Source organism: Balaenoptera musculus, chromosome 8 (assembly GCF_009873245.2).
Source record: "Balaenoptera musculus isolate JJ_BM4_2016_0621 chromosome 8, mBalMus1.pri.v3, whole genome shotgun sequence".
In the NCBI taxonomy this organism is placed as follows: domain Eukaryota; kingdom Metazoa; phylum Chordata; class Mammalia; order Artiodactyla; family Balaenopteridae; genus Balaenoptera; species Balaenoptera musculus.
Window position 1 is genome coordinate 38644961 of NC_045792.1, and position 27657 is coordinate 38672617.

At 37.3% G+C, this 27657-nt stretch overlaps 1 protein-coding gene across 2 annotated transcripts in view; it reads right to left on the reverse strand.

Moving 5' to 3' along the window:
* HEPHL1 (hephaestin like 1) overlaps positions 1 to 27657 on the reverse strand; it is an 88883-nt gene that overhangs the window by 59286 nt on the left and 1940 nt on the right. For both annotated transcript variants that reach the window (XM_036859213.1, XM_036859212.1), the window contains exons 2-5: positions 17684 to 17928; positions 8781 to 8993; positions 7974 to 8153; positions 2968 to 3222 (exon numbers count right to left, since the gene is read on the reverse strand). In XM_036859213.1, coding sequence (XP_036715108.1) covers positions 2968 to 3222; positions 7974 to 8153; positions 8781 to 8993; positions 17684 to 17928 — 893 coding nt within the window. The remainder of the gene's footprint in view (positions 1 to 2967; positions 3223 to 7973; positions 8154 to 8780; positions 8994 to 17683; positions 17929 to 27657) is intronic.

The following is a 27657-nucleotide window of genomic DNA, read 5'->3' on the forward strand; positions in this document are numbered from 1 at the left end:
TTTAAAACTTTTGTACGGAAAACAGGACCATAAACAAAGTTAAAAGTAAAAAATAAACAGTGGGTAGGGGGATATTTTAGCACATATGACAAAAGATTAATATGTAAATACCTTTGATAAATAAGAAAGAAAAAAGTAAATATCCCAATAGAAAATGGGCAAGGGACATTTATAGGTTATTCACAGAAGAAATACTACTGACCCATGAACAAATGAAGGAAAAAGAAAAGTTCAACCTTAACAGTAATCAAGTGATACTGTTGTTCATTTATGAGATTGGTAAAGACTAGAAAGACTAGTAATTCTCAGTGTTGTCAGATGAACAGGGAAAAGGGAATGCTCACACACTGTGAGTGAAGAGTAACAATTTCTAAAGGGGAATTCGGCACTATATGTCCATAGCTTAAAAAAAATTAAACTCTTCAACCCAGGAATTCTAAATCTAGTAGTTTTCCCAAGGAAATGTCAGCCAAAGTACAAACATTTCTATAAATTGATGTTTATGAGTGTTTAGCAAAAAATAGGGAAAATATATGTGTTAATAAAGACTGTTGGTTAAGTAAATTGTAATCTCCTTACAAAGGACGCTGGAAGGATTAACAATGATGTAGTAGATCTATATTCACTGACATATAAATTTATTTCTGGTATATTAACAAGTGGAAAAAGTAAGCTACAGGACAGTATTAATAGATTGATTTCATTTTATATATAACATAAGCATTTATATATTAAGGTCTAGAAAATAGGAAGGATATTCATCAAAATGTGACACCGTTATCTCTAGAGGTAATTACTAATTTTAAAGTTGAATTATACGTATCTTCTAATTTTTAAACATTTTTTTCTGAGGGTATGGACAATTTAGGAAACACTGTATTTCAGTAACGTATTCCAGCTTATGTCCACGACTACTGGCCACGTTTAGCAATCTTACTAATCTCAAATGGCTGCTAATGCCTTGATTAGTTTCCTCTCAGATTTAGGGATCGTGTGTGGAGAACCCTTACAATTTACCCTTTTAGGGAGTTTCAGGTATACCACACAGTATTGTAGACTGTAGTCACCATGGGGTATATTAGATCTCCAGAACCCATTCATCTTGCATAACTGAAACTCGGTATTCTTTGAGCTCTCAAGTGTTTTCACCACCACCACAACAAAAATGTTTAACTACGTGAGGTAATAGATATATTAATTAGCTTGAGTGTAAGGTAATCACACCTTACAAGTATATCAAAACATCAAGTTGTACCTCTTAAATATATACAATTCCTATTTGTCAATTATACCTCAATAAAGCTGGGGGTAGGAGCAGGGAAGAATAGTAACCTTGTCTTGTTCATCTTTGTCTTCCCAGGAGAGTGTCTTATACAAATTAACTGAGCAGCTCAACATTTGCTGAACTGAATTTAACTGGAATAACCCAGTGGACAAATGTGAGGTTTGCTTAAGGTTGATGGGAACAAAAATGTGTAATGAAAGCAGCCCTGAAGAGCTGCATCCCTGACCTCATAGTGACTGTGTGTAGTTAGTCAGTATCCAAGTTGAATCACACATTATTTCTTCTATGTTTACCCCATTGACACATTTTCTTTTTATATTCTTGTTTTTACCATGTTAGGCCAAACTTTTAATATGTCATAACTCTAATGTTACCAATGCTTCTTAACTGGCATCCAGTAGCCAGAGTCTCTCCATTGTGTCCTTTCTGCACACAGACATCATATTTATCTTCCTAAACCACTGCACTGATTATGTCACTAGTGTGCCTAAGGATCTAGAAGGACTTACTCTTGCCTTCTAGACAATCCTTAGTCTTGCCATTCAAAGACGCTTGCCTGGGGCCCAATCTGCCTCTCTAAGGCTTCTCCTTCATCACTCCTCTGACATGAGCCTAAGGTCCAGCTAAGTAAAGACCTATTCCCAAGGAACCTGAACCAAATCATTCAACAGGTATTTGTCAACAAATGTTTGTCATTCATCTTTCATAGGATTTTGTACCTATCATTGCATTGTGTCTCAATATAAGGACGAATGTTCTCACAGAGCAGCCCAGAGATGAAACAAGCTGCTACAATTACTAGGTTGGGATTAACATATACACACTACTATATATAAAATAGGTAATCAACAAGGACCTACTGTATAGCACAGGGAACTATACTCAATACTCTGTAATAACCTATATAGGAAAAGAATTTGAAAAAGAATAGATATAAGAATATGTATAACTTACTTTGCTGTACACCTGAAACTAACACAACATTGTAAATCAAATATACTCCAATATAAAATAAAATAAAAATTTAAAAAAGAGATGTCCAAAAGAGAATTCAAGAATTGGATGGGGGATTGGTCCAGATTATCTATAAATTCCTTTTCAGTGCTAAAAATTTGTTATTCTATTTACAATTGCCCATGTATTTTTCCCAGTTCATGTTGCTTCCTCTGCCTGGAAAGCCTTTTTCCCCTTCTTCATCTATCAAATTCCTAACCTTTCTAGGCTCAGATTAGGGACCACCTCCTCAGGAAGCCTCTCTGCTCCAGCAAAGTGATAAAGCACTCAAAGAGCATTTATCATTCTGCCTCAAGTTTTATTCATTTTGTAAATGTCTGACTATATTTAACTACTAGATTCCAGGTTCATAGACGGTCTTATCATTTCTTTCAATCACCTCTTACCTGGTTCATAGGGATGTGATTAATAAATACCTGTTGATAAGATGCCAAATAGGCATTATACATTTTCCTAATTTAATATTTAATTAAATATAATTTAATTAGAAAAAAATTTAAAAATAATAAAAAAATAAAAAATTAGGAATATAATTCCTAATTTCCTAATTTAATATTTAATTAAATATAACATGTACGAGAATCTATCCAACAGCAGGCACTGAATGAGCACCATTGATTGTGTGGTTTAATTGTACCATTGTAAGCACTGGTCTCTGTCCTTTTTACCTTGAAAGTGATCACTGACTTGGCAGGTTATCATCCACTTCCCAGGATTCTCAACTATCATTTCTGTTGTCAGGAAGGTGGCTGGGAAGAGGTTGACGACATCAGTCCGATGGCCTCTGCTGATGAAGGTGTTACCATAAAAATAGATGGAATGGATGTCTATCTCATTCCCCATCCCAAATAGGTGCCAGGACACCGATTCACCAACACACATATCAGGCTCGGGGAAGTTTCCAAAGAGGTATCCATTGAGCGCTGAAAAACAGAAACACTAGTGGAAGAGATTCCCCTGCAGAGGCGAGCAGATCCAGAAGAAATGGTAACACATGCGCTAGCACAGTTGAAAATTAGCACAGATTATTGCTTGTAATGTTTTTGTGCAGAAAGGCATGGTTTCTTTGGTAAAATACAGTCCCGGAAAGGAATGAAAAGCATTAGTCTTTTCAAGAGAAAAGCACTCAATAAAAGTGATCAGCAACATGAAAACAGCCTTCGAGCTGTTATGTGAACACAATGAGATCAGGAGCAAACAAAAGCACTGTTCATACTTCCAGGACAGCTTGGCCACCTCTTACCTCCATCTCTATTTACATATTTACCTTCCCCACCAGGTCTGTTCCTTGTAATTAGAAACCCTGTCTTACCTCACAGCGGGAAAGCTGACACACAGTAGCTACTTAAATGACAAAAGCATGCAGCAAGAAGAGAAGGAAAAGAACTGATTAGAAGGGACTTATGAGACATGTTACTTTTTTTGCCACTTCTCCCATGCCCATCCCCTGCCTCTTTAACCACCAATTTGTTCTCTGGATCTATGAACTTGGTTTTGGGGGTTTTGTTTGTTTGTTTGCTTAGATTCCACATGTAAAAGAGGTCTTACAATATTTGCCTTCCGTGTCTGACTTATTTCACTTAGCATAATGCCCTAAAAGTCCACCATGCTGTTGCAAATGGTGAGATTTCATTCTTTTTTATGGCTGAATAATATTCTATTATTATATACCACAATTTCTTTATCCATTCATCCATCAAGGGACACTTAGGCTGTTTCCATATATTGGCTATTGTAAATAATGCTGCAATGAACATGGGGGGTGCATATATCTTTTTGAATTAGTGTTTTCATTTTCTTCAGATAAATACCCAGGAGCAGAATTGCTGGATCATATGGTAGGTTTATTTTTAGTTTTTTTAAGAAAACTCCATACTGTTTTTCATAGTGGTTGTACCAATTTACACTTGTTATTTCTTGTCTTTTTGATAATAGCCATTCTAACAGGTATGAGGTGATATCTCGTGAGGTTTTTGTTTGTTTGTTTTTAATATTTATTTATTTATTTGGCTGTGCCAGGTCTTAGTTGCAGCATGTGGGATTTTTTTTTTTTTTTTTAGTTGCAACATACATGTGGGATCTAGTTCCCTGACCAGGGATCAAACCCGGGCCCCCTGCATTGGGAGCTCGGAGTCTTAACCACTGGACCACGGGGAAGTCCCTCTCATTGTGGTTTTGATTTGCATTTCCTGCTGAGTAATGATGTTGAGCATCTTTTCACATACCTATTGGCCATCTGTATTTCTTCTTTAGAAAAATATCCATTCAGATCTTCTGCTCATTTTTTAAAAATAAGATTGTTTGGCTTTTTGCTATTGAGGTGTATGAGTTCTTTATATATTTGGATATTAGTTTCTTATCAGATATACAATTTACAAATATTTTCTCCCATTCAGTCGGTTGTCTTTTCATTTCATTGATGGTTTCCTTTGCTGTGCAGAAGTTTTTAGTTTGATGTAGTCCCACTTGTTTATTTTTGCTTTTGTTGCTTTTGCTTTTGGTGTCAGATTAAAAAAATCATTACCAAGACCTATGTCAAGGAGCTCACCACCTATGTTTTCTTCTAGGAGTTCTATAATTTCAGATCTTATATTCAAGTCTTTAATCCAATTTGAGTTAATATTTGTGTATGTGTGTAAGAGAGTGGTCCAGCTTCATTCTTTTGTATATGGCGGTTCAATTTTCCCAACACCATTTATTGACGAGACTGTCCTTTTCCTCCTGTATATTCTTACATGGGTTTATTTCAGGGCTCTCTATTCTGTTCCATTGATCTCTGTGTCTGTTTTTATGCCAATCTCATACTGTGTTAATTACTATGGTTTTGTAATATCATTTAAAATCAAGGAGTATGATGCCTCCAGCTTTGTTCTTTCTCAAGATTGCTTTGGCTATTCAGGGTTTTTTGTGGTTCCATACAAATTTTTGGATTGTTCTATTTCTGTAAAAAATACCATTGGGATTTTAATAGAGATTGCATTGTGTCTATAGATTGCTTTGGGTAGTATGAACATTTTAACAATATTAATTCATTCAATCCATGGACACAGAATATCTTTCCATTTATTTGTGTCTTCTTAAATTTTTTTTTATTAATGTCATAGTTTTCAATATATGGTTTTTTCACCTCCTTGGTTAAATTTATTCCTAGGTATTTTACTCCTTTTGAGGCAGTTGTAAGTGAGATTGTTTTTGTAACTTCTCCTTCTGATAATTCATTATTAGTGTAAAGAACTGCAACAGATTTTTGTGTATTGATTTTATATCCCTCAAATTTACTTAACTTATTCATTCTAACAGTTTTTTGGAGACTTTAGGGTTTTCTATATATAGTATCATGTCATCTGCAAATAGTGACAGTTACTTCTTCCTTTCGGATTTGGATGAATTTATTTCTTTTCCTTCCCTAATTGCTCTGGCTTCAACTTCCAATGCTGTGTTGAATAAAAGTGGCAACAGTGCACATCCTTCTCTTGTTCCTGATATTAGAGGATTAGCTTTCAGCTTTTCACCATTGAGTATAACTTTAGCTGTGGGCTTGTCATATATGGTCTTTATTATGTTGAGGTATGTTCCCTTTATATTCTCTTTGTTAAGAGTTTTTATTATAAATGGATGTTGAATTTTGTCAAATGCTTTCTCTGTGTCTATTGTGATGATCAGATGATTTTTATCTTTCATTTTGTTACTGTGGTATATCGCTTTAATGGATTTGTGGAAGCTGAACCATACTTTCATGGTTAAAATCCCATGGATTAATAAATCCCACTTAATCACAGTGTATGAACCTTTTAATGTATTGTTGAATTTGGCTTGCTGATACTTTGTTGAGGACTTTTGCATCTGTGTTCATCAGGAATATTGGCCTGTAGTTTTTCTTTTTCTGTGTGGCATCCTTGTCCGCTTTTGGTATCAGCACAATGCTGGTTTCATAAAACATGTTTGGAAGAGTTTCTCCCTCTTCTATTTTTTGGAAGATTTTGAGAAGAATTGGTATTAATTCTTCTTTGAATGTTTGGTGGAATTAACCAGTGAAGCCATCTGTTTCCTGGACTTTTGTTTGTTGGAAGGTTTTTGATTACTGATTCAATCTCCTTGCTAGTATCAGTCTGTTCAGATTCTATTTCATCCTGATTCAGTCTTGGTAGGTTGTATGGTTCTTATCCATTTCTTATAGGTTATCCAATTTGTTGGCATATACTTGTTCATAGTAGTCTCTTATGATCCTTCTTATTTCTGTGGTATCAGTTATAATATCTCATCTTTCATCTCTGATTTTATTTATTTGAGACCTTTCTCTTTCTCTTAGTGAGTCTAGTTAAAGGTTTGTTAATTTTGTTTATCTTCTCAAAGAACTAGATCTTAGTTTTATTGATGTTTTTTATTGTCTTTTTAGTATCTATTTCACTTATTTCTGCTCTAATCTTTGTTATTTCCTTCCTTCTAGTAACTTTGGGCTTAATTTGTTTTTTTCTAGTTCTTTGAGGTGTAAAGTTGGGTTGCTTACTTGAAACTTTTTTTGTTTCTTGAGGTAGGCATTTATCACTATGAACTTCCCTCTTAGAACTGCTTTTGCTGCATCCCATAAATTTTGATATATTACATTTCCATTTTCATTTGTTTCAAGTTTTAAAAAAATTTCTCTTTTGATTTCTTCTTCAATATGTTGGTTGTTCAGTAACATGATGTTTAATCTCCACATGTTTGTGAATTTTCCAGTTTTCTTCATGTACTTAATTTCTAGTTTCATATCATTGTGGTCAGAAAAGATGCTTGATATAATTTCAATCCTCTTAAATTTATTAAGACTTGTTTTATGGCCTAACATATCTATCTTGGAAGATGTTCCATGTGCACTTGAGAAGAATGTGTATCCTGTTGTTTTTGGATGGAATGTTCTATGAGTATCTGTTAAGTCTATCTAATCTAACATATTGTTTAAGGCTAAAGTTTCCTAACTGATTTTCTTTCTAGATACCTACATTGATATAAGTGGGGTATTAAAGTACTTTACTATTATTGTATTGCGGTCTATTTCTCCCTTTATGTTTGTTAATATTTGCTTTATATATTTAAGTGCTCCTGTGTTGGGTGCACAAATATTTTAAATGTTATATCTTCTTGTTGGATTGACCATTATGTAACACCCTTCTTATTATAGTCTTTGTTTTAAACTCAATTTAAAGTCTGATATAAGTGTAGCTACTCCAACTTTCTTTTGGTTTCCATTTGCATGGAATAGTTTTTTCCATCCCTTCAGTGTCAGTCTATGTGTGTCCTTACAACTAAAGTGTGTCTCTTGTATCTAGTATATAGATGGGTTTTGGTTTTTTTGTTTTTGTTTTTTAATCCATTCAGCCCCTTTATGTCTTTTGAATGGAGAATTTAGTCCATTTACATTTAAAGTTATTATTGATAAGTATGTGCTTATTTCCATTTTGTTAATTGCTGTCAGTTTTTGTAGTTCCTCTCTGTTCCTTTCTTCTTCTCTTGCTCTCTTTCTTTGTGTTAGGTTCTGAGAGGTATTATGTTTCATCACTTTCTTATTATTCTCATTACGAAGTTATAAATCTTGGAAAACTAGGTTTAATATTTCTGTGTGTTCTGTATCCCATGTAGCGCCAAATACACAAAAGGCAGTCGGTATGTATTTGATAACATGAGAGGCACTCACCGTGCATTTTGTTACTCCTCTGGAAAACAGCATCTTCTTTGTCAACTGAATCAGGGTCAGTGCAGAAATGTCTGATATTTTCCTCAAGGTACCAGCTTTGATTCTCATCCACAAGAGCAAACATTATAACAAACTCTTGATCCACATCAGTCCTTGTCCCTGAATATTTATGCAGGATACCTATCAGGTACATTCAAAAGAGTAAGAAAAAATTCAAAGTGGACAAAATCAAGATGAGCTTTTCTTCCTGCCAATGGTATCATGTAATTTTGAAAGACCTACATGTACAAGAGTAACCCACAACATAAAATCAGTGAAAGGCTTTGATGGAAATGATAAAGCCATAGAAAACTCATAAAACAGAAATCCTCACAACCACAGACTTGGAAACCTGGCTGTCCTTAAAGGAAATATACTATATTGACAGAGCACAGATACACTAAATCAATTAATAAGGAATAAAATAGCAAAGAGATTATGTGGGTGAAATAATAAAGCAAAAGCATTCCTGGTCATTTGCCTACATTTTACACTTTCCTATGTGTGGTGTCAGTGTGTATTTTTTTTAAAGCATGTAAGTTTCAGAAGGCTATGGTTTTTTTAGGCAGAAGCCTGAATTATTGTCCCTGTTATGGATCTTCCATGTTAGAAAAATTTCTTTAATCTTACAGAAAGTTTGGAAGAAGAGTCACACTCTGTGTGAAGCAAGGGAGGTAGGCAAGACAAGACCTGAAGACTATGTACACTTTTCAACACATCTGGGATTAGGCTCCTAGGGACAGAGAGGGTGGGGAAGAGACGTCTTACCCTCTTTGCACACCAGCAGTGGGCCAATTAGCCCAGAGCAGATGTCCTTAGGGGCATCAATGTGCGAATGGTACACCCAGGTCAGGCAATTTGCATCTGCTGGGGCAGGAGCATATTCTTCTCTCACTGTCCAGACATAGGTATAGTTTTTGCCAGGAGGAACATTGTCATCATCCTTGTTCCTTCCAGATGTTCTATCTGGGTACAGGGCTCCTTCCAAGAGAATATAAAACATAGTTAAAATGCAGAGATCACACACTATAGTGGAAAGAGCTAGAGCTTTGAAATCAAACACACATGAATTAAAATTTATTTGCTATGGGACTTGAGGCTAGTTACTTAAATTCTCCCTGCCTTGGTTTTCTACCAGTAAAGCTGGAATGTTTATATCTACCCCCACAGAGATGTAAGAACTACATGAGGCAGTGTATATGAAGTGTCCTGCACAGAGCCAGATGTTTAAGAAATATTCATGAAGATCCCTTCTGACAGGCCTCCTGTACCAATCAGGAAGACTTCAATCTACTTCACTTAACATCAACTGAAGAAGGAAAGGAGAAGCAGCAGAAGAACTAACAAACACTTCTTGGGCACTTACTACACATTCAGCACCTAAATTTGAGACCTGAGAGATTTTGGGTCTCATGAAAAAGATCTGCTGACCTCAAAGCTAAGCAGGTATAGAGGTGACCACTCAGCAGCCAGGCTTAAAAATAAAAACAAGGAAAAAAAAGAGCAGAAACCTTAGTGGTGGCCAACACACTATAAGGAATACAGATTTCACAGGTTTAACCCGGACAAGTTACTAAACAAAAAAGCAAGTAACATAAACAAACTTGGATGATGGAGGGATCAGAATCCAGAATCCAAAGTTGCTACAGTATATTCTCAATAATTACCAGTTTTCAAGAAGAAAAACAACAGCCACAACAAAATGGGACATGCAAAGAACAAAGAAAGTGTGATCCATACTCAAGGAAAAAAAGCAGCCAATAGAAACTACCTCTAAGTGCTTCTAGGTGTTGAATTCAGCAGATAAAGACTTTAAAGCAGCTATTATAAATATATTCAAGCAACTGAAAGAAACTGTGTTTAAATAATTAAAGGAAAGTAGGACAAATTATTCAACAAATAGAGAATCTCAATAAGGAGATAAAATTTATACATTAAAAAAAATAACCAAGTTGGAGTTTTCACATTGAAACATACAATAAATGAAATAAAATATTCACTAGAGGGGCTTGGCAACAGATTCAAGATGGCAAAAGAATCAGTGAACTTGAAGAGACATTGACAGAATTATCCTATCTGAAAAAGAGAGGGTTAAAAAAAAAGATTGAAGAAAATAAACAGAAACTCAGAGACCTATGGGACTAAATCAAGTATATTAACATGTGTGTAATGTAGTCTTCCAAAGGAGAGGAGAAAGAAATGGGGGCAGAAAAAAATATTTGAAGAAATAATTGCAGAAATTTTTACCAAATTTGATGAAAAACATTAACTTACACATCAAAGGAGCACAACAAACCACAAGTAGAATAAATACAAAGAATTCATACACAAATATATTGTTGTCAAGCTGTTGGGGAAGAAAAAAAGGCAAAGAGAAATGATCACATACTAGGGAGCCCCAACCTGATTAACAGTTGACTTCCCATTTAAATATTTGATATGAGAAGACAGTGGGATGACATACTAAAAGTGCTAGAGGAAAAATACCAACCAAAAATACTACATCCAGCAAAACTAGCCTTCAAAAAAATAAGGCAAAATAAAGATCCTCTAGATAAGCAAAAATAAGTGAGTTTGTTGCTAGCAGACCTGTCTTACAAGCAATACTAAAAGAGTCTTTCAGACTAAAAGGAAATAACACCAGAGAACGTGAATCCACAGAAAGAAGTGAAAAGCACCAAAAATAGGAAAAATGGGAGTTAATATAAAAGATTCTATAAATATATTTTTCCTTTTTTATCCTAACTTCTTTAAAATTCATAAGATAATATACAGTTCCAAGTATAACATCACATTGTTGGGTTTACAGAGGGAGAGATGTAATGACAATATAACAGTAATAGCACAAAAGAGGTGGATGAGAATGATGCTCTGTTGGAGTAAAACTTTTATATATTTCCAGAATTAAGTAGGTAAAAAATATGAAGTATATTGTGATATGTTAAAATGCATATTACAATCCATAGGCCAACCAATAAGAAAAGAACTCAAAATAAATAGTTGAAAAATCAACAGAGAAATATAAATAGTAGATTTTAAAATACTGTTTTACACCAAAGAAGACAGTAAAGGAAGAACAGGGGAATAAAAAAGACAGAATGCATATAGAAAATAATTAGCAAAATAAGTGTAGCTCAAACCAATCAATAATTACATTAAATGTGAATGGTCTAAACACTCCAATCAATATGCAGAGACTGTCAAATTGGACAAAGAAGTAACATCCAACTATATGCAGTCTATATTTTAGATTCAAAAACACAAATAGATTGAAAGCAAAAGAATGCAAATAGCAACAATATGAGAGCTGATGTGGCTCTCAATAACAGACGAACTAGATGTTAAGACAAGAAATGTAAATAGAGACAAAGATAGATATTTCATAATGATAAAAGAGTCAATATATCAGGAAGATAAAACAATTATAAAGGTATTCATACCTAACAAGAGTCTCAAAACACATAAAGCAAAAACTGACATAACTGAAAGGAGAAATACACAACTCAACAGTAATTGTTAGAGATTTCAATACCCTTCTCTAAATAACTGGTAGAAAAACTAGGAAGAAAATCAGCAAGGATATAGAAGACTTCAACAATGCTGTCAAACAACTCAACCTAACTGATACCTATAGAACATTCCACCCAATGACTGCAGAATACACTTATTTACAAGGGCACACGGAACATTCTTCAGGATAGAAAATAAGCTACACATAAAATAAATCTCAATAATTTAAAAGGAATGATACTTCCATCCAAAAACTACAGAATACAATTTCTGCTCAAGTGCACATGGAACATTCTCCAGGATAGAGCACATCTTGGGTCACAAATCAAGCCTCGGTAAATTTAAGAAAATTAAAATCACATCAAGCATCTTTTCCAACCACAATGCTATGAGACTAGATATCAATTACAGGAAAAAACTGTAAAAAATACAAACACATGGAGGCTAAACAATATGCTACTAGACAACCAAGAGATCACTGAAGAAATCAAAGAGGAAATTAAAAAACACTTAGAAAAAAATGTAATGAAAACACGACGACCCAAAACCTATGAGATGCAGCAAAAGCAGTTCTAAGAGGGTAGTTTATAGCAATACAATCCTACCTCAAGAAAAAAGAAAAATCTCAAATAAACAGCCTAACCTTACACCTAAAGCAATTAGAGAAAGAAGAACAAAAATCCCCAAAGTTAGCAGAAGGAAAGAAAATAAAAATCAGATCAGAAATAAAGGAAAAAGAAATGAAGGCAACAATAGCAAAGATCAACAAAACTAAAAGCTGGTTCTTTGAGAAAATAAACAAAATTCATAAACCATTAGCCAGACTTATCAAGAAAAAAAGGAAAAGACTCAAATCAACAGAATTAGAAATTAAAGAAGAGAAGTAACAACTGACACTGCAGAATTACAAAGGATCATGAGAGACTACTACAAGCAACTATATGCCGATAAAATGGACAACCTGGAAGAAATGGACAAATTCTTAGAAAAGTACAGCCTTCCAAGACTGAACCAGGAAGAAATAGAAAACATGAACAGACCAATCACAAGCACTGAGATTGAAACTGTGATTAAAAATCTTCCAACAAACAAAAGCCCAGGGCCAGATGGCTTCACAGGCGAATTCTATCAAACATTTAGAGAAGAGTTAACACCTATCATTCCAGACTCTTCCAAAATATAGCAGAGGGATGAACACTCCCAAACTCATTCTACGAGGTCACCATCACCCTGACCCCAAAACCAAAGATGTCACAAAAAAGAAAACTACAGGCCAATATCATTGATGAACATAGATGCAAAAATCCTCAACAAAATACTAGCAAACAGAATCCAAAAGCACATTAAAAGGATCATACACCATGATCAAGTGGGGTTTATCCCAGGAATGCAAGAATTCTTCAATATACGCAAATCAATCAATGTGATACACCATATTAACCAATTGAAGGATAAAAACCATATGATGGTCTCAATAGATGCAGAAAAAGCTTTTGACAAAATTCAACACCGATTTATGATAAATGGGTGGGCATAGAGGGAACCTACCTCAACATAATAAAAGCCATATATGACAAACCCACAGCCAACATCACTCTCAATGGTGAAAAACTGAAAGCATTTCCTCTAAGATCAGAGACAAGACAAGGATATCCACTCTCACCACTGTTATTCAACATAGTTTTGGAAGTTTTAGCCACAGCAATCAGAGAAGAAAAGGAAATAAAAGGAAACCAAATCAGAAAAGAAGAAGTAAAACTGTCACTGATGCAGATGACATGATACTATATATAGAGAATCCTAAAAATGCTACCAGAAAGCTACTAGAGCTAATTAATGAATTTGGTAAAGTTGCAGGGTACAAAATTAATGCACAGAAATCTCTTGCATTCCTATATACTAATGATGAAAAATCTAAAACAGAAATTAAGGAAACACTCCCATTTACCATTGCAACAAAAAGAATAAAATACCAGGAATAAACCTAACTAGGGAGACAAAAGACCTGTATGCAGAAAACTATAAGACACTGATGAAAGAAATCAAAGATGATACAAACAGATGGAAAGATATACCATGTTCTTGGATTGGAAGAATCAAAACTGTGAAAATGACTATATTACCCAAAGCAATCTACAGATTCAATGCAGTCTCCATCAAATTACCAATGGCATTTTTCACAGGACTAGAACAAAAAATTTTACAATTTGTATGTAAAAGTCTTTACAAAAGACCCCAAATAACCAAAGCAATCTTGAGAAAGAAAAACAGAGCTGGAGGAATCAGACTCCCTGACTTCAGACTGTACTACAAAGCTACAGTAATCAAGACAGTATGGTACTGGCACAAAAACAGAAATATAGATCAATGGAACAGGATAGAAAACCCAGAGATAAACCCACGCACCTATGGTCATCTTTGACAAAAGAGGTAAGAATAAACAATGGAGAAACGATAGCCTCTTCAATAAGTGGTGCTGGGAAAACTAGACAGTTGCATGTAAAAGAATGAAGTTAGAACACTTCCTAACACCATACACAAAAATAAACTCAGAATGGATCAAAGACCTAAATGTAAGGCCAGACACTCTAAAACTCTTAGAGGAAAACATAGGCAAAACAGTCTATGACATAAATCACAGCAACATCTTTTTTGACCCACCTCCTAGAGTAATGGAAATAAAATCAAAAACAGACAAATGGGGCCTAATGAAACTTAAAAGGTTTTGCACAGCAAAGGAAGCCATACACAAAACGAAAAAAACAACCCACAGAATGGGAGAAAGTATTTGCAAATGAAGAGACTGACAAGGGATTAATCTCCAAAATATACAAACAGCTTATGCAGCTCAATATCAAAAAACCCAAACAATCCAATCAAAGAATGGGAAGAAGATCTAAATAGACATTTCTCCAAAGAAGACATATGGATGGCCAAAAAACACATGAAAAGGTGCTCAACATTGCTAATTATTAGAGAAATGCAAATTGAAACTACAGTGAGGTATCACCTCACACCAGTCAGAATGGCCATGATCAAAAAGTCTACAAACAATAAATGCTAGAGAGGGTGTGGAGAAAAGGGACCATCCTACACTATTGATGGGAATGTAAATTGGTGTAGCCACTGTGGAGAAGAGTATGGAGTTTTCTTTAAAAACTAAATATAGAACTATAATATGATCCAGGAATCCCACTCCTGGGCATATATCTGGAGCAAACTATATTTGAAAAAATACATGCACTCCAATGTTCATTGCAGCACTGTTTACAATAGCCAGGACATGGAAGCAACCTAAATGTCCATAGACACAGGAATGGATAAAGAAGATGTTGTACATATATACAATGGAATATTACTCAACCATAAAAAAGAACGAAATAATTCCATTTGCAGCAACATGGATTGACCTAGAGATTATCATACTAAGTGAAGTAAGTTAGACAAAGACAAATATCATAAGATATCACTTATATGTGGAATCTAAAGAAAATGGTAGAAAAATTGAAACTTATTTACAAAACAGAAACAGACTCACAGACTTCAAAAACAAACATATCGTCACCAAAGGGGAAGTGTGGAGGGGGGATAAATAAGGAGTTTGGGATTAACACATACACACTACTATATATAAAATAGATAGTCAACAAGGACCTACTCTATAGCACAGGGAACTTTACTCAGTATTCTGTAATAACCTATACAGGAAAAGAATCTGAAAAAGAATGGATATATGTGTATGTATAACTGAATCACTTAGCTGTACACCTGAAACTAACATAACATTGTAAATCAACTACACCCCAATATAAAATAAAGATTAAATTTTTTAAAATCCAGTACTTATCAAATTAAAAACTCTCAAACTAGGAATAGATGGGAACTTCCTTCTAAGAATAATCCACATCTAACATCGTGCTTAATGTATGGGAGACTGCATGCTTTCTTCCTATGACTGGGAACAGGGGAAGAATGTTTGCTCTTGCCACTGTTATTAAATATTGTCCTGAAAGTTCTAGCCAGTGCAATAAGCCAAAGAAAAAACTAAGTTTTACCCATTGGTAAGGAAGAAATAAAACGTTATATTCATAGTGACATGATTCTGTATTTAGAAAATTCCAAGGAACCCTTTAAACATCTACTAATAAACAAATTTAACAAGATAGTAGGATTCAAGATAAATATATAAAACTCAATTGTATTTCTACACACTAGTAACAAACAATCAAAAATGAAATTAAGAAAATTATTCCATTTATAACAGTATCAGAAAGAATAAGATATTTCTGAATAAATTTAACAAAAGAAATGCAAATCTTGTACACTAAAAACTAAGACATTGTTTAGAGAAAATAAAAGTCTAAGTTCCATGTTCAGATTGAAAGACTCAATATTGTCAAGATGGCAATTCATCTTTTAAATGCAGATGACAATTTCCCCCCAACTGATTGATAAAACTCAATGGAATCCTAATCAAAACCCGGCTGATGTTTTGTGGGTTTTTTTGGTAAAAATTAACAAGTTCATCTGATATTTATATGGAAATGCAAAGGACTTAGAGTAGCTAAAAAGTCTTGAGAAGAGCAAAGTTGGAGGATTTATGCAACCCAGTTTCAAAACTTACTATAAATTCGTAGTAATCAAGACAGTCTGGTGTTGGTGCAAGGGTAAGCACATAGATCAGGGGAACAGAATTGAGAGCCCTGAAATAAACCCTTATACTCATAGTTATTGATTTTCAACTATAGCCTACAAATCATTTATCTTGTATTCCCAGGACCCACAGTCAGTCTCTGGCACCTGGTGGGCACTCAGTGGAAGTATCATGAAGGTAATGAATTTTACGTGCTCGCCTTCACCTACTCAGAACTAACCAAATTTGGGACCGAGAGCTTTGCTGCACTTCGGATGGAGGTAAAGCATCAAGAACAAAGGGCACTCCTATCTTGTGTCCATCAGAGGTGTCTCCTCTGGCTGCTTAGACAGACCTGTCTATGGCAACTCCCAGGCAAGTTTGGCTGCCTTAGGACAATAGTTAATAACCAGAAGCTCGTCCTTGGTGATAAAGTAAGCTGCATCAGATTTAATGGTGCTGTTCCTGGCATGTTCCTCAGAGCCAGGAGTGTAGCAGGTTCAGCATCATTTGACACATTCCACCTGGTCACGAGCAAGAATGAAATGAAAGATGTGAAAAATACTTCTGAAGACTGAGAAATACTTCCATCTCAAAAGCCTAAGAATGTTGCTTTAAAAAAAAATTTAACTTTAGGGAGTACTCAGGAAACTGTGCTATTGAAGCTATTTAAGTACAAACAAGAAGACAGGGATGGGGGACTTCCCTGTTGGCACAGTGGTTAAGAATCTGCCTGCCAAAGCAGGGGACATGGGTTCGAGCCCTGGTCCGGGAAGATCCAACATGCCGTGGAGCAACTAAGCTTGTGTGCCACAACTACTGAGCCTGCACTCTAGAGCCCTCGAGCCACAACTACTGAGCCCACGTGCCTAGAGCCCGAGCTCCGCAACAAGAGAAGCCACCGCAATGAGAAGCCCTTGCACCGCAATGAAGAGTAGCCCCCGCTCGCGGCAACTAGAGAAAGCCCACGCGCAGCAGCATAGACCCAGCGCAGCCTAAATAAATAAATAAACAAACAAATAAATAAATAAATAAAAATTTAAAAAAAGAAGACAGGGACGCTTCAGAAAGGAAGCACCAAAGACAGTAGCCTTAAGCAGGGAAGTTGAGGTCCACGTGTACTGAGACACCCTCCCCATAGCTGAGGCTGTTACTGGTGATAGGACACAGGAATCCGTTGTGCACGCTGCTCCTTATCCAACATGGGACCCAGTCAAGGCTGATTGACAGGAAGGTTAGTGTGCTTCTGGGGCCGTGGTGGAGCATGTGTCAAGGGACGCCAACACCCAGTTCTGTAGCAACATAAACAAAAGTGAGAAAGAAGAGAGGAAGGAAATAGGGTAAGAAAAAGGAAAAAGAGAAAGAAAAGGTGGGGACAGATGGAGATGGGGTGAGGGGGAGGCAGGGAGAAGACAAAAGTACATGTGTAATCTTAGAATGCGCTCTTAGAATCCCGTTCACTGTAACTGACAGTTGCCTTACTTGAGAAGGAGAGAGAAGACACCAATAATATAGGATTGATATTTACCTTCTGAATCTTTGTTGTAGAAAACACCATGTGGATGCAAGGAGTAGGGTCGGGAAGCAAAGTTCTTTAAATGGATGACAATCACATCACCCACTTCAGCTCTCAAGATGGGGCCCAAGAATCCAAGCCAGGGAGGTTTGGGGATCTCTGTGGAATAGGTCTCATCTGTGTAGTGTCTGTAAACAGCCTTTTTGTAAATACCGCCTATCCTGTTGTGTCCTCTTTCGAGAAATAAGGTTGCAAGTCTAAAAGTAAGAAGGAAAATATTTTATAATTGAAATTAAAAGAGAAATCCTAATAGCTTACCTTAATAGTCCATAAAGTACTTGTAAGCATGATTTCTCATTTGGTGTTCACCAAAACCCTTCAGCCTCTGTAAAGTTGGTAAGATTATCCTCAATTTATTAGTGAGGAAATGGAGCCTAAGAATTAAGTGACAAGCCAGAAACAAATAGTATTCACAACCAAACTAAAACAAAACCAAAATATTCTAAAGTCACACTGTCCATTTGCCCCTTTTCATTTAGCAAACACTTACTATGCACTTACCACATTCTCAGTAGGAGTCTATGATCTAATAATGAAAAAATTAAGTAACTACACACAGCAATATATGATTATGTAAGTGCCAGTTGAGTGGTTGATGCAATGGATATTGGCTCAGTTTTTCTAGGAATATATTTGTTCACAGAAGGAAAAGATTGCTGTGGGTCAAAGAGGTCAGAAAAACTTCATATAAAATGCAGAAATTAAGGAGAAGTAGGATTGGATAACAAAATGGAAAAGTTGAGGACACTAAGCAGGGACAGAGCATGAGCAACAAGGAGGAAGAAGTATGGGTGATATAGGGGGAAAGCAAGTTATAGGCTGGGGCAGAGTTCTGGAAGGTGAGTAGCGAGAAGTATGGATGCGTGTAAAATCTGGGGAAAGATTGATAATGAACTTTACCATATGGTTATCATAGGTTGAAGAATTTAGAATTTAGAATTGATCTTGGAAGAACTGAGGACTCACTGAGGTTTTTCATAAAATGGGTGACATGATAATCAGTATTTAGGAATGATCTTTATGGCAATGGTGTGAAAGTTTTAGAGGAGTCAGGCAAAGGGGATAGCAAAGATGGGGGGCAGGGAGGTTGTCAGGAGATTAGGAGGGTGTGATGCAATAGGAAAAAAAAGGGATGGATATGAAAAAACAGAATTCTAAGACTTAACAAAAGCCACATTCATAGAAAGATAGGCAAGATGAAAAAGCACAGGGCAGTGCACCAGATGAAGGAACAAGATAAAACCCCAGAAAAACAACTAAATGAAGTGGAGATAGGCAACCTTCCAGAAAAAAAATTCAGAAAAATGATAGTGAAGATGATCCAGGACCTCGGAAAAAGAATGGAGGCAAAGATGCAGAAGATGCAAGAAATGTTTAACAAAGACCTAGAGGAATTAAAGAACAAACAAACAGAGATGAACAATACAATAACTGAAATGAAAAATACACTAGAAGGAATCAATAGCAGAATAACTGAGGCAGAACAGATAAGAACAGATAAGAGACTACTACAAGCAACTCTATGCCAATAAAATGGACAACCTGGAAGAAATGGACAAATTCTTAGAAAGGTATAACCTCCCAAGACTGAACCAGGAAGAAGTAGAAAATATGAACAGACGAATCACAAGTAATGAAATTTAAACTATGATTAAAAATTTTCCAACAAACAAAAGTCTAGGACCAAATGGCTTAACAGGTGAATTCTATCAAACATTTAGAGAAGAGCTAACACCCGTCTTTCTCAAACTCTTCCAAACACTTGCAGAGGAAGGAACACTCCCAAATTCATTCTATGAGGCCACCATCACCCTGATACCAAAACCAGACAAAGATACTACAAAAAAAGAAAATTACAGATCAATATCGCTGATGAATATAGATGCAAAAATCCTCAAGAAAATACTAGCAAACAGAATCCAACAACACATTAAAAGGATCAAACACCATGATCAAGTGGGATTTATCCCATGGATACAAGGATTCTTCAATATACACAATCAATCAATGTGATACACCATATTAACAAATTGAAGAATAAAAACCATATGATCATCTCAATAGATGCAGAAAAAGCTTTTGACAAAATTGAACAGGATTTATGATAAAAACTCTCCAGAAAATGGGCATACAGGGAACCTACTTCAACATAATAAAGGCCATATATGACAAACCCACAGCAAACATCATTCTAAATGGTGAAAAACTGAAAGCATTTCCTCTAAGATCAGGAACAAGACAAGGATGTCCACTCTCACCACTATTATTCAACATAGTTTTCGAAGTCCTAGCCACGTCAATCAGAGAAGAAAAAGAAATAAAAGGAATACAAATTGGAAAAGAAGAAGTAAAACTGTCACTGTTTGTAGATGACATGATTATATGCATAGAGAATCCTAAGATGCCACCAGAAAACTACTAGAGCTAATCAATGAATTGGTGAAGTAACAGGATACAAAATTGATGCACAGAAATCTCTTGCATTCCTATGCACTAATGATGAAAAATCTGAAAGAGAAATTAAGGAAACACTCCCATTTACCATTGCAACAAAAAAAATAAAATACCAGGAATAAACCTACCTGGGGAGACAAAAGACCTGTATGCAGAAAACTATAAGACACTGATGAAAGAAATTAAAGATGATACCAACAGATGGAGAGATATACCATGTTCTTTGATTGGAAGAATCAATATTGTGAAAATGACTATACTACCCAAAGCAATCTACAGATACAATGCAATCAGTATCAAATTACCAATGGCATTTTTATGGAACTAGAACAAAAAAAATCTTAAAATCTGTATGGAGACACAAAAGACCCCAAATAGCCAAAGCAGTCTTGAGGGAAAAAAACGGAGCTGGAGGAATCAGACTCCCTGACTTCAGACTATACTACAAAGCTACAGTAATCAAGACAATATGGTACTGGCACAAAAACAGAAACATAGATCAATGGAACAAGATAGAAACTCCAGAGATAAACCCATGCACCTATGGTCAACTAATCTATGACAAAGGAGTCAAGGATATACAATAGAGAAAAGACAGTCTCTTCAATAAGTGGTGCTGGGAAAACTGGACAGCTACATGTAAAAGAATGAAATTAGAACACTCCCTAACACCATACACAAAAATAAACTCAAAATGGATTAAAGATCTAAATGTAAGGCCAGACAGCATAAAACTCTTCAAGGAAAACATAGGCAGAACACTCTATGACATAAATTACAGCAAGATCCCTTTTGACCCACCTCCTAAAGAAATGGAAATAAAAACAAAAATAAACAAATGGGACCTAATGAAACTTCAAAGCTTTTGCAGAGCAAAAGAAACCATAAACAAGACGAAAAGACAACCCTCAAAATGGGAGAAAATATTTGCAAACGAATCAATGGACAAAGGATTAATCTCCAAAATATATAAACAACTCATGCAGCTCAATATTAAAGAAACAAACAACCCAATCCAAAAATGGGCAGAAGACCTAAATAGACATTTCTCCAAAGAAGACATACAGATGGCCAAGAAGCACATGAAAAGCTGCTACACATCACTAATCATTAGAGAAATGCAAATCAAAACTACAATGAGGTATCACCTCACACCAGTTAGAATGGGCATCATCAGAAAATCTACAAGCAACAAATGCTGGAGAGGGTGTGGAGAATCGGGAACCCTCTTGCACTGTTGGTGGGAATGTAAATTGATACAGCCACTATGGAGAACAGTATGGAGGTTCCTTAAAAAACTAAAAATAGATTTACCATATGACCCAGCAATCCCACTACTGGGCATATACCCAGAGAAAACCATAATTCAAAAAGACACATGCACCCCAATGTTCATTGCAGCACTATTTACAATAGCCAGGTCATGGAAGCAACCTAAATGCCCATCAACAGATGAATGGATAAAGAAGTTGTGGTACATATATACAATGGAATATCACTCAGGCATAAAAAGGAACGAAACTGGGTCATTTGTAGAGACGTGGATGGATCTAGAGACTGTCATACAGAGTGAAGTAAGTCAGAAAGAGAAAAACAAATATCGTATATTAACACATATATGCGGAATCTATAAAAATGATACAGGTGCAGGACAGAAATTGAGACACAGATGTAGAGAACAAACGTATGGACACTAGGGGGGGAAAGTGGCGGGGGGTGGGGGTGGTGATGTGAAAAAAAAAAAGAAAGAAAACGTAGGGGAGGGGTGGAAGTAAGAAAAAGTCTTTTCAGTGTCTATGCAGCAAACCACCCTTAACAATACATAATACATATGTAACAATAAGAGAGAAGCTCCAGCTCTTATGAGTCTTAGAAGATACAAATCTTGCCCAAGGAACAAAGAAAGTGGGTGACTTCAAGGAGCCATCCACAGGAAGCAGCCTCCGGTTTAGCTTGAGTGCACTCATCAGAATGCCCAAGTTGTTGGGTTGTATATTGTATTTACAGTGTAGCTGCAGGGTGACCCCACTCTGAGTGACTGAGTAATCACCACGCCTCAGATTCATCCTCAACCAACATTCCAACATTTTGACTTAAGCTGAGGACTTGTCTGTTTCCTGCTGTGAAGGAATCCAGTGGGGTTGGGAAGTGTCCCATTAGCTAGTGCTTTAAAGACAAAACGTTTACATTGCCAAGGCCAGGGGCAATACCGTGAAGGGAGACACCTTCCAAAGGCAGGAGAGATCAACCACTGTCAGAACGAACCTGCCTGTGGAAATCCTCTAACCAGTGCAGACGTGGGCTGCCAATTTAGATTCCGAGGCATTTGTAGCTCACTGGGGCTGTGCAGCTCACCAGCACCTCCGTCCCCCACCACCTGGATCTTTTAGTGGGATTTTTTTTCCCTTCCATTCAACCATCGAGCAGTTGTTGAACCTCTACTGTATATGGGACATTAAATTAGAAACTGGAGTCAAGATGTATAATTCTCAGTCCCTGTATTCAAGAGATTTCCCATCTGGTTGGGAAGACAAAACATATGCATTGGTGAATAAATAGCAACACCGAGTTTTCTATATTAAGGGACAACTAGCCGTATAGAGCCCAAATGTCTGAGTGTGTGTTGGGGGGATGCAGGATGAAGATGAGTTGCAAAGTAACATCAGCAGAGGGTGTGGTCAGAGCAAACATGTGAGATCATATAGTCACAATAAGGACAAGTGGTGTTGTCTGAGCTTGAGATGGGCTGAGGTTCACCAAGGAGAAAACAGGACTAGAATGGGACAAGTGCCACGTGGCAAAAGGAAGCGTGAAGATGGCAGTTTTGAGTTGCAGCTCGGGCACAGCCACGTCCTTCTTAATCAGATTAATAGTTTTTGAAGCTATCCCATCCAGTGATGCGCTCCTCTACACCTTGCTCACCCTGGTTTCCCCCTGGCATCCCCTAAGTCTTGAGTTCCCCCTTCTCCCACTTCATTTCCACAGAAGCCCCCTAGGTGCCAAATACACACAGTAAAGGGAAAAGAGAATGAGCTTGAATTCCAGTGCCCGCCTGGACATTGTGAGGTCTTGGGAAAGTGACTTAACTTCTCTGAACCCCAGTTTCCTCGGCTGTAAACCGCTGACCATGGCAGAGCCACTGTGAGGGGTAAATGAGATGTGGAGCCCCAAGCACAGTGTCTGGGAGAGTGAGCGCTCAATCAATGGGAGTCAGGGGAGTTATGATCGTTCCTGGCAAAACTCTAACTAGAAAAGAGGAAAATGTTACCATCTGAGGTCTCTTTCCCATGGATATCCTGCTCTCCAGAGAACCCCTCAAGACAGGAGGGCTAGCATGAAGACAAACGTTTCCTGAGTGCTAACCCAGTGCCCGGCACCACATCTGAGCATTTACTTATCTCCTGATACCCTTCCTGCGGTGGGCTGATGATGGCTTCCAAAGATAAATTGACATCCTAATCCCATTATTTGGAGAAAGAGTCCTTGCCGATGTAATTAAGTTAAGGATTTTGAGATGAGGAGATGATCCTGGATAATCCAGGTGATTATCCAACCCAACCTAAATGTCAGTCCTAAATGCCAGCAAAAGTGTTCTCATAAGGAGGAGATAAGACACACACAGAGGAGAAGGTGATATGAAGACGGAGGCAGAGATTGGAGTGATGCCATCACAAGCCAAGAATTGCCAGCAGCCCCCAGAAGCTGAAAGCGGCAATGAGTGGATTCTCCCTTAGAGCCTCCAGAGGGAGTGTGGCCCTGCCAACACCTTCATTTCAGACTTCTGATCTCCAGGACTGGGTGAGAATAAATTTCTCTTCTTTTAAGCCACCTAGTTTGTGGTAATCTGTTCCAGCAGCCACAGGAGATGAATATACCATCCCCCTCATGCAAGGACTGTCATTATCCCCATCTCACTAATGAGAAAATTGAGGCAAAAAAAAAAAAAAAAGAAGAAGAAGAAGACTCAACTACTTGCCTAGTAAATGGAGCAAGAATTCTAAGCTTCTCAGTTGATGCCAGAGCCCCACACTCGCCAGGAGGCAAGACTGCCTTGGTATCTTGTTAGACCACTTGGGCTACACTTAGCTAAGGAAAACTTCCCTGGGTCTCCTGGTCCCCCTGACCAGGGCAGGAGATCTGTCACCCCTATGCATGGCAGGGAAAGCTTTAATGACAATGCCTGGAACATAGTAAGGACTCAAGGACAGCTATTATGTTGTCTTTGAGTTCTCTCAAGCCCCACAGACCTTAGTGTCCCACTATCCAGAGGTGAGAACGGGAAGAGGGGGACTAAGATGGTGCTCGTGAAGGATGGGGAAAAGGGAGAATTAGGGAGGGGAAGGTGGCAGGGACTGCCAGCTGCCTTATATTCTTGCTCCCTTTCTTTCTTAGTAACAGAATCAAACCCTGCTTTTATTCAGGCCAAAAAGCACAAAACTAAAAGACCATATTTCCAAGCCCTCTTTGTGTCTTTGAGCATCCAATGAGATGTAAGTAGAATTGGTTGGGTGGGGTTTTCATGAGAGCCCTTTAAAGGGCTGATGCAGCAGGAATTATGGCCCTTCTACCTTTCCCCTTTCTCTCTTCCTTCTTGGATAACAGGCATGAGGGCTGAGTCCTAGCAGCCATTTTGTGACCATAAGCTTCCTTGAGAAGTAAAGTCGCATGCTAAGGATGGTGGGTCAGAAATATAGAAGGCCTCTGAAATCCTATCATGCCAGCTGTCCCACCAGCCTTAGACTGGCCACCTCTGCATTTCTTTCATAAGACTATATCAAACCCTAATTTATTTAAGCCACTCTAGTCTTGTCTTTACTGGCAGCCAAAAGCAATCACTAACTGATATAGTAACCCCAAGAGATACACAAGGCATCAGGCCCAACACATGATTTTTTCTGCTGATAAGATAGAAGTTGAGATTTGAAAGTCATCATCTGTCTAAGACCAAGCGCTAATGAGGTGAGATCCTTCTCTTTATTTCAAAGCTTATAAAAGCCTTTCTCTTCCTCCACCTGTTTCCCTTCAGTTGGCTCTTCTTTCAGGTAAATATACAGGGCCTTCCCCATCCTAGGGCCTGCTCATAGGGGGTGTTCAAAACCCTTTGCCATCAACTGGGCTGCCACAGTGATATGGTTGGGTAAACTCCATTTAGAAAAATTTTCTAAATAGAATGTAACTCCTAAATCCTATACTTTCTAGGAAACGTCCATGCTTATAGTCTCAATTATGTTTTTGACCCCTATGATCAAGCAAAGGTACCAAGCTGGAAAGTTAAATGGCACCATCTGATGGCTATCATATCTTGGTGAAATGATTTCAATTTTTTTTGTTATCTCATCCTTGTGAATCAGGATTTATTAGGCTCTTGGCACTGCCTAATTTTGGTTTCCAAGATTTTTTACATCACTGAAACTTTGGCACTCACCTTTCTTTCCCCCTAATTTCTTCCCATTCCCCTTATTCAACGATAAAGCAACCAGAACAACTAAATTGATTGACAGTGATTAGTTCTTACTTTAATGATTCCAAATGACTGGCCTTGCTCAGTCCTCCATGGGTCACTGTCACTGACAAACTCTGTGTTGGGAAGGGGGGTTATTTTACATATGCTGGGCCTTCCTCTCCACCAACAGAGCACTCATCCTCCAGCTGCAGAGGTGACTGGTGTACATCAAACCACTAGAGAGCAAAGCAGGGAGAAGGAAACACTGTGTCCAAGGCCAGATAAAGACACCAGATAAAGCTCCATGAGGGGTTGGGAAGGAAGCTGATCAGAATAAGCCAGGGCTGTGGGGAAAAACTCTGTGGATGAAGTGAAGAACTGGAGACCGTTCTTAAAGAATAGGGAAAAAATGAATGGGTAAATAAAAATATAGAATACTTCAAAAATTGTCACATCTCCCCACTCTCGGGCTTTCTTCAACTCTGATTTCTAGGCTGAACATTTGCAAATCATCTCTCTCCTTGCATTGCAAAAAATCTTTCTAGAACTGGCAAGTAAGGTAAGATGTTTTTCATTTAGTTTTGAAAATTATGTCTAATGCCTTGGAATTATACTTCTCAAGTGACTTTAAGGATTGTGTTTCAACTCCCTTGTTATACAAAGTAAGGAAATTGATGTTCACAGAGATTATGTGACATGTTCAAGGTTACACAGCAGGTTGGGGGCAGAGCAAGAACTAGAAGTCAGGTCTCCTGGTTTCTAGTCTAGGCTCCTTCCACTCATTATGGAATACTAGGCACCCAGCTGTCATGGACTTCTAAATATTGGGCATTTTCTGGGTGTGAATATCTAACCAGCAGAGAGTCCTCAGAAGTGCTGTCTACTCATCCTGCAGAAGCTAAGAGGCATGGTCACATCACTCAAGATGATTCCTTGCTCTGGGGGAAATGGCGCAATGCAGAACACACATAGTGAACTCCATACTTGTCCCATAATCGTGACATCTTCACATATGTCACCTGTGGCACCCATGACACTTGTGAATCATGGCACCTGAGACATGTGTCCTGTGGTCTTCAAGCAAGAGTCAGCAGCCAACCACAACTGTACCTTCTTAGAAACTTGCCCTGAGCCACTGGCCACATGAGTAGCACTTCCTGGCATGATTGCTGCTAAAAGCCAGCACGCATCACATCCTCACTCAGGCTCCCTTTTAAGAGTCAGGAGTCTGCCCCACATAAACATTGCTCCTTGACACGCCAGAAGGGAACCCTTGGGGACCTTGGCATTCCAGGTATGACATCTAGTATGCCAGCTTCTCCTAAAGGGCAGGAGTCTTGCTCTATGGAACCACAGCATTTGTTAAACCACCTTACTCTAATCTGATGACAAACTGTGTTTTAGTCATGCCTATTCTCTTTTTTTTTCTTTTCTTTTTCACCATAACTATTTTCATACATTTTATTGTAATTTCTTCAAAGCACCATCTTCTGGCTGAAATGATCAACAGAGATCCCCTAACTTCCTCCTGCACCCATCCTTGTGGAAATGGCATTTTAGTATTTAAAGTACTTTGGGTTTTTAAACAAACTCCCAGACATAGAAAACAAACTTATGGGTACCAAAGGGGAAAGGTGGGGCAGGCGGAGGGATAAATTGGGAGTTTGGGATTAATATATACACACTACTATATTTAAAATAGATAACCAACAAGGACCTACTGTATAGCACAGGGAACTCTGCTCAGTATTCTGTAATAACCTAAATGGGAAAAGAATTTGAAAAAGAATAGACATCTGTATATGTATAACTGAATCACCTTGCTATACACCTGAAACTAACACAACATTGTAAATCAACTATAGTCCAATATAAAATAAAAATTAAAAAAAAAAATAAAGTACTTTGGGTTTTTGAATGAACCCAGGTAACTGGTTTGGTCACTGACACCAGTGATCATTTTCAATGTCTTTCTGGAAAGAGTGACAAGTGAGACTAAACCTGCCCTTGGTAAAGAATTGGGTCTTTC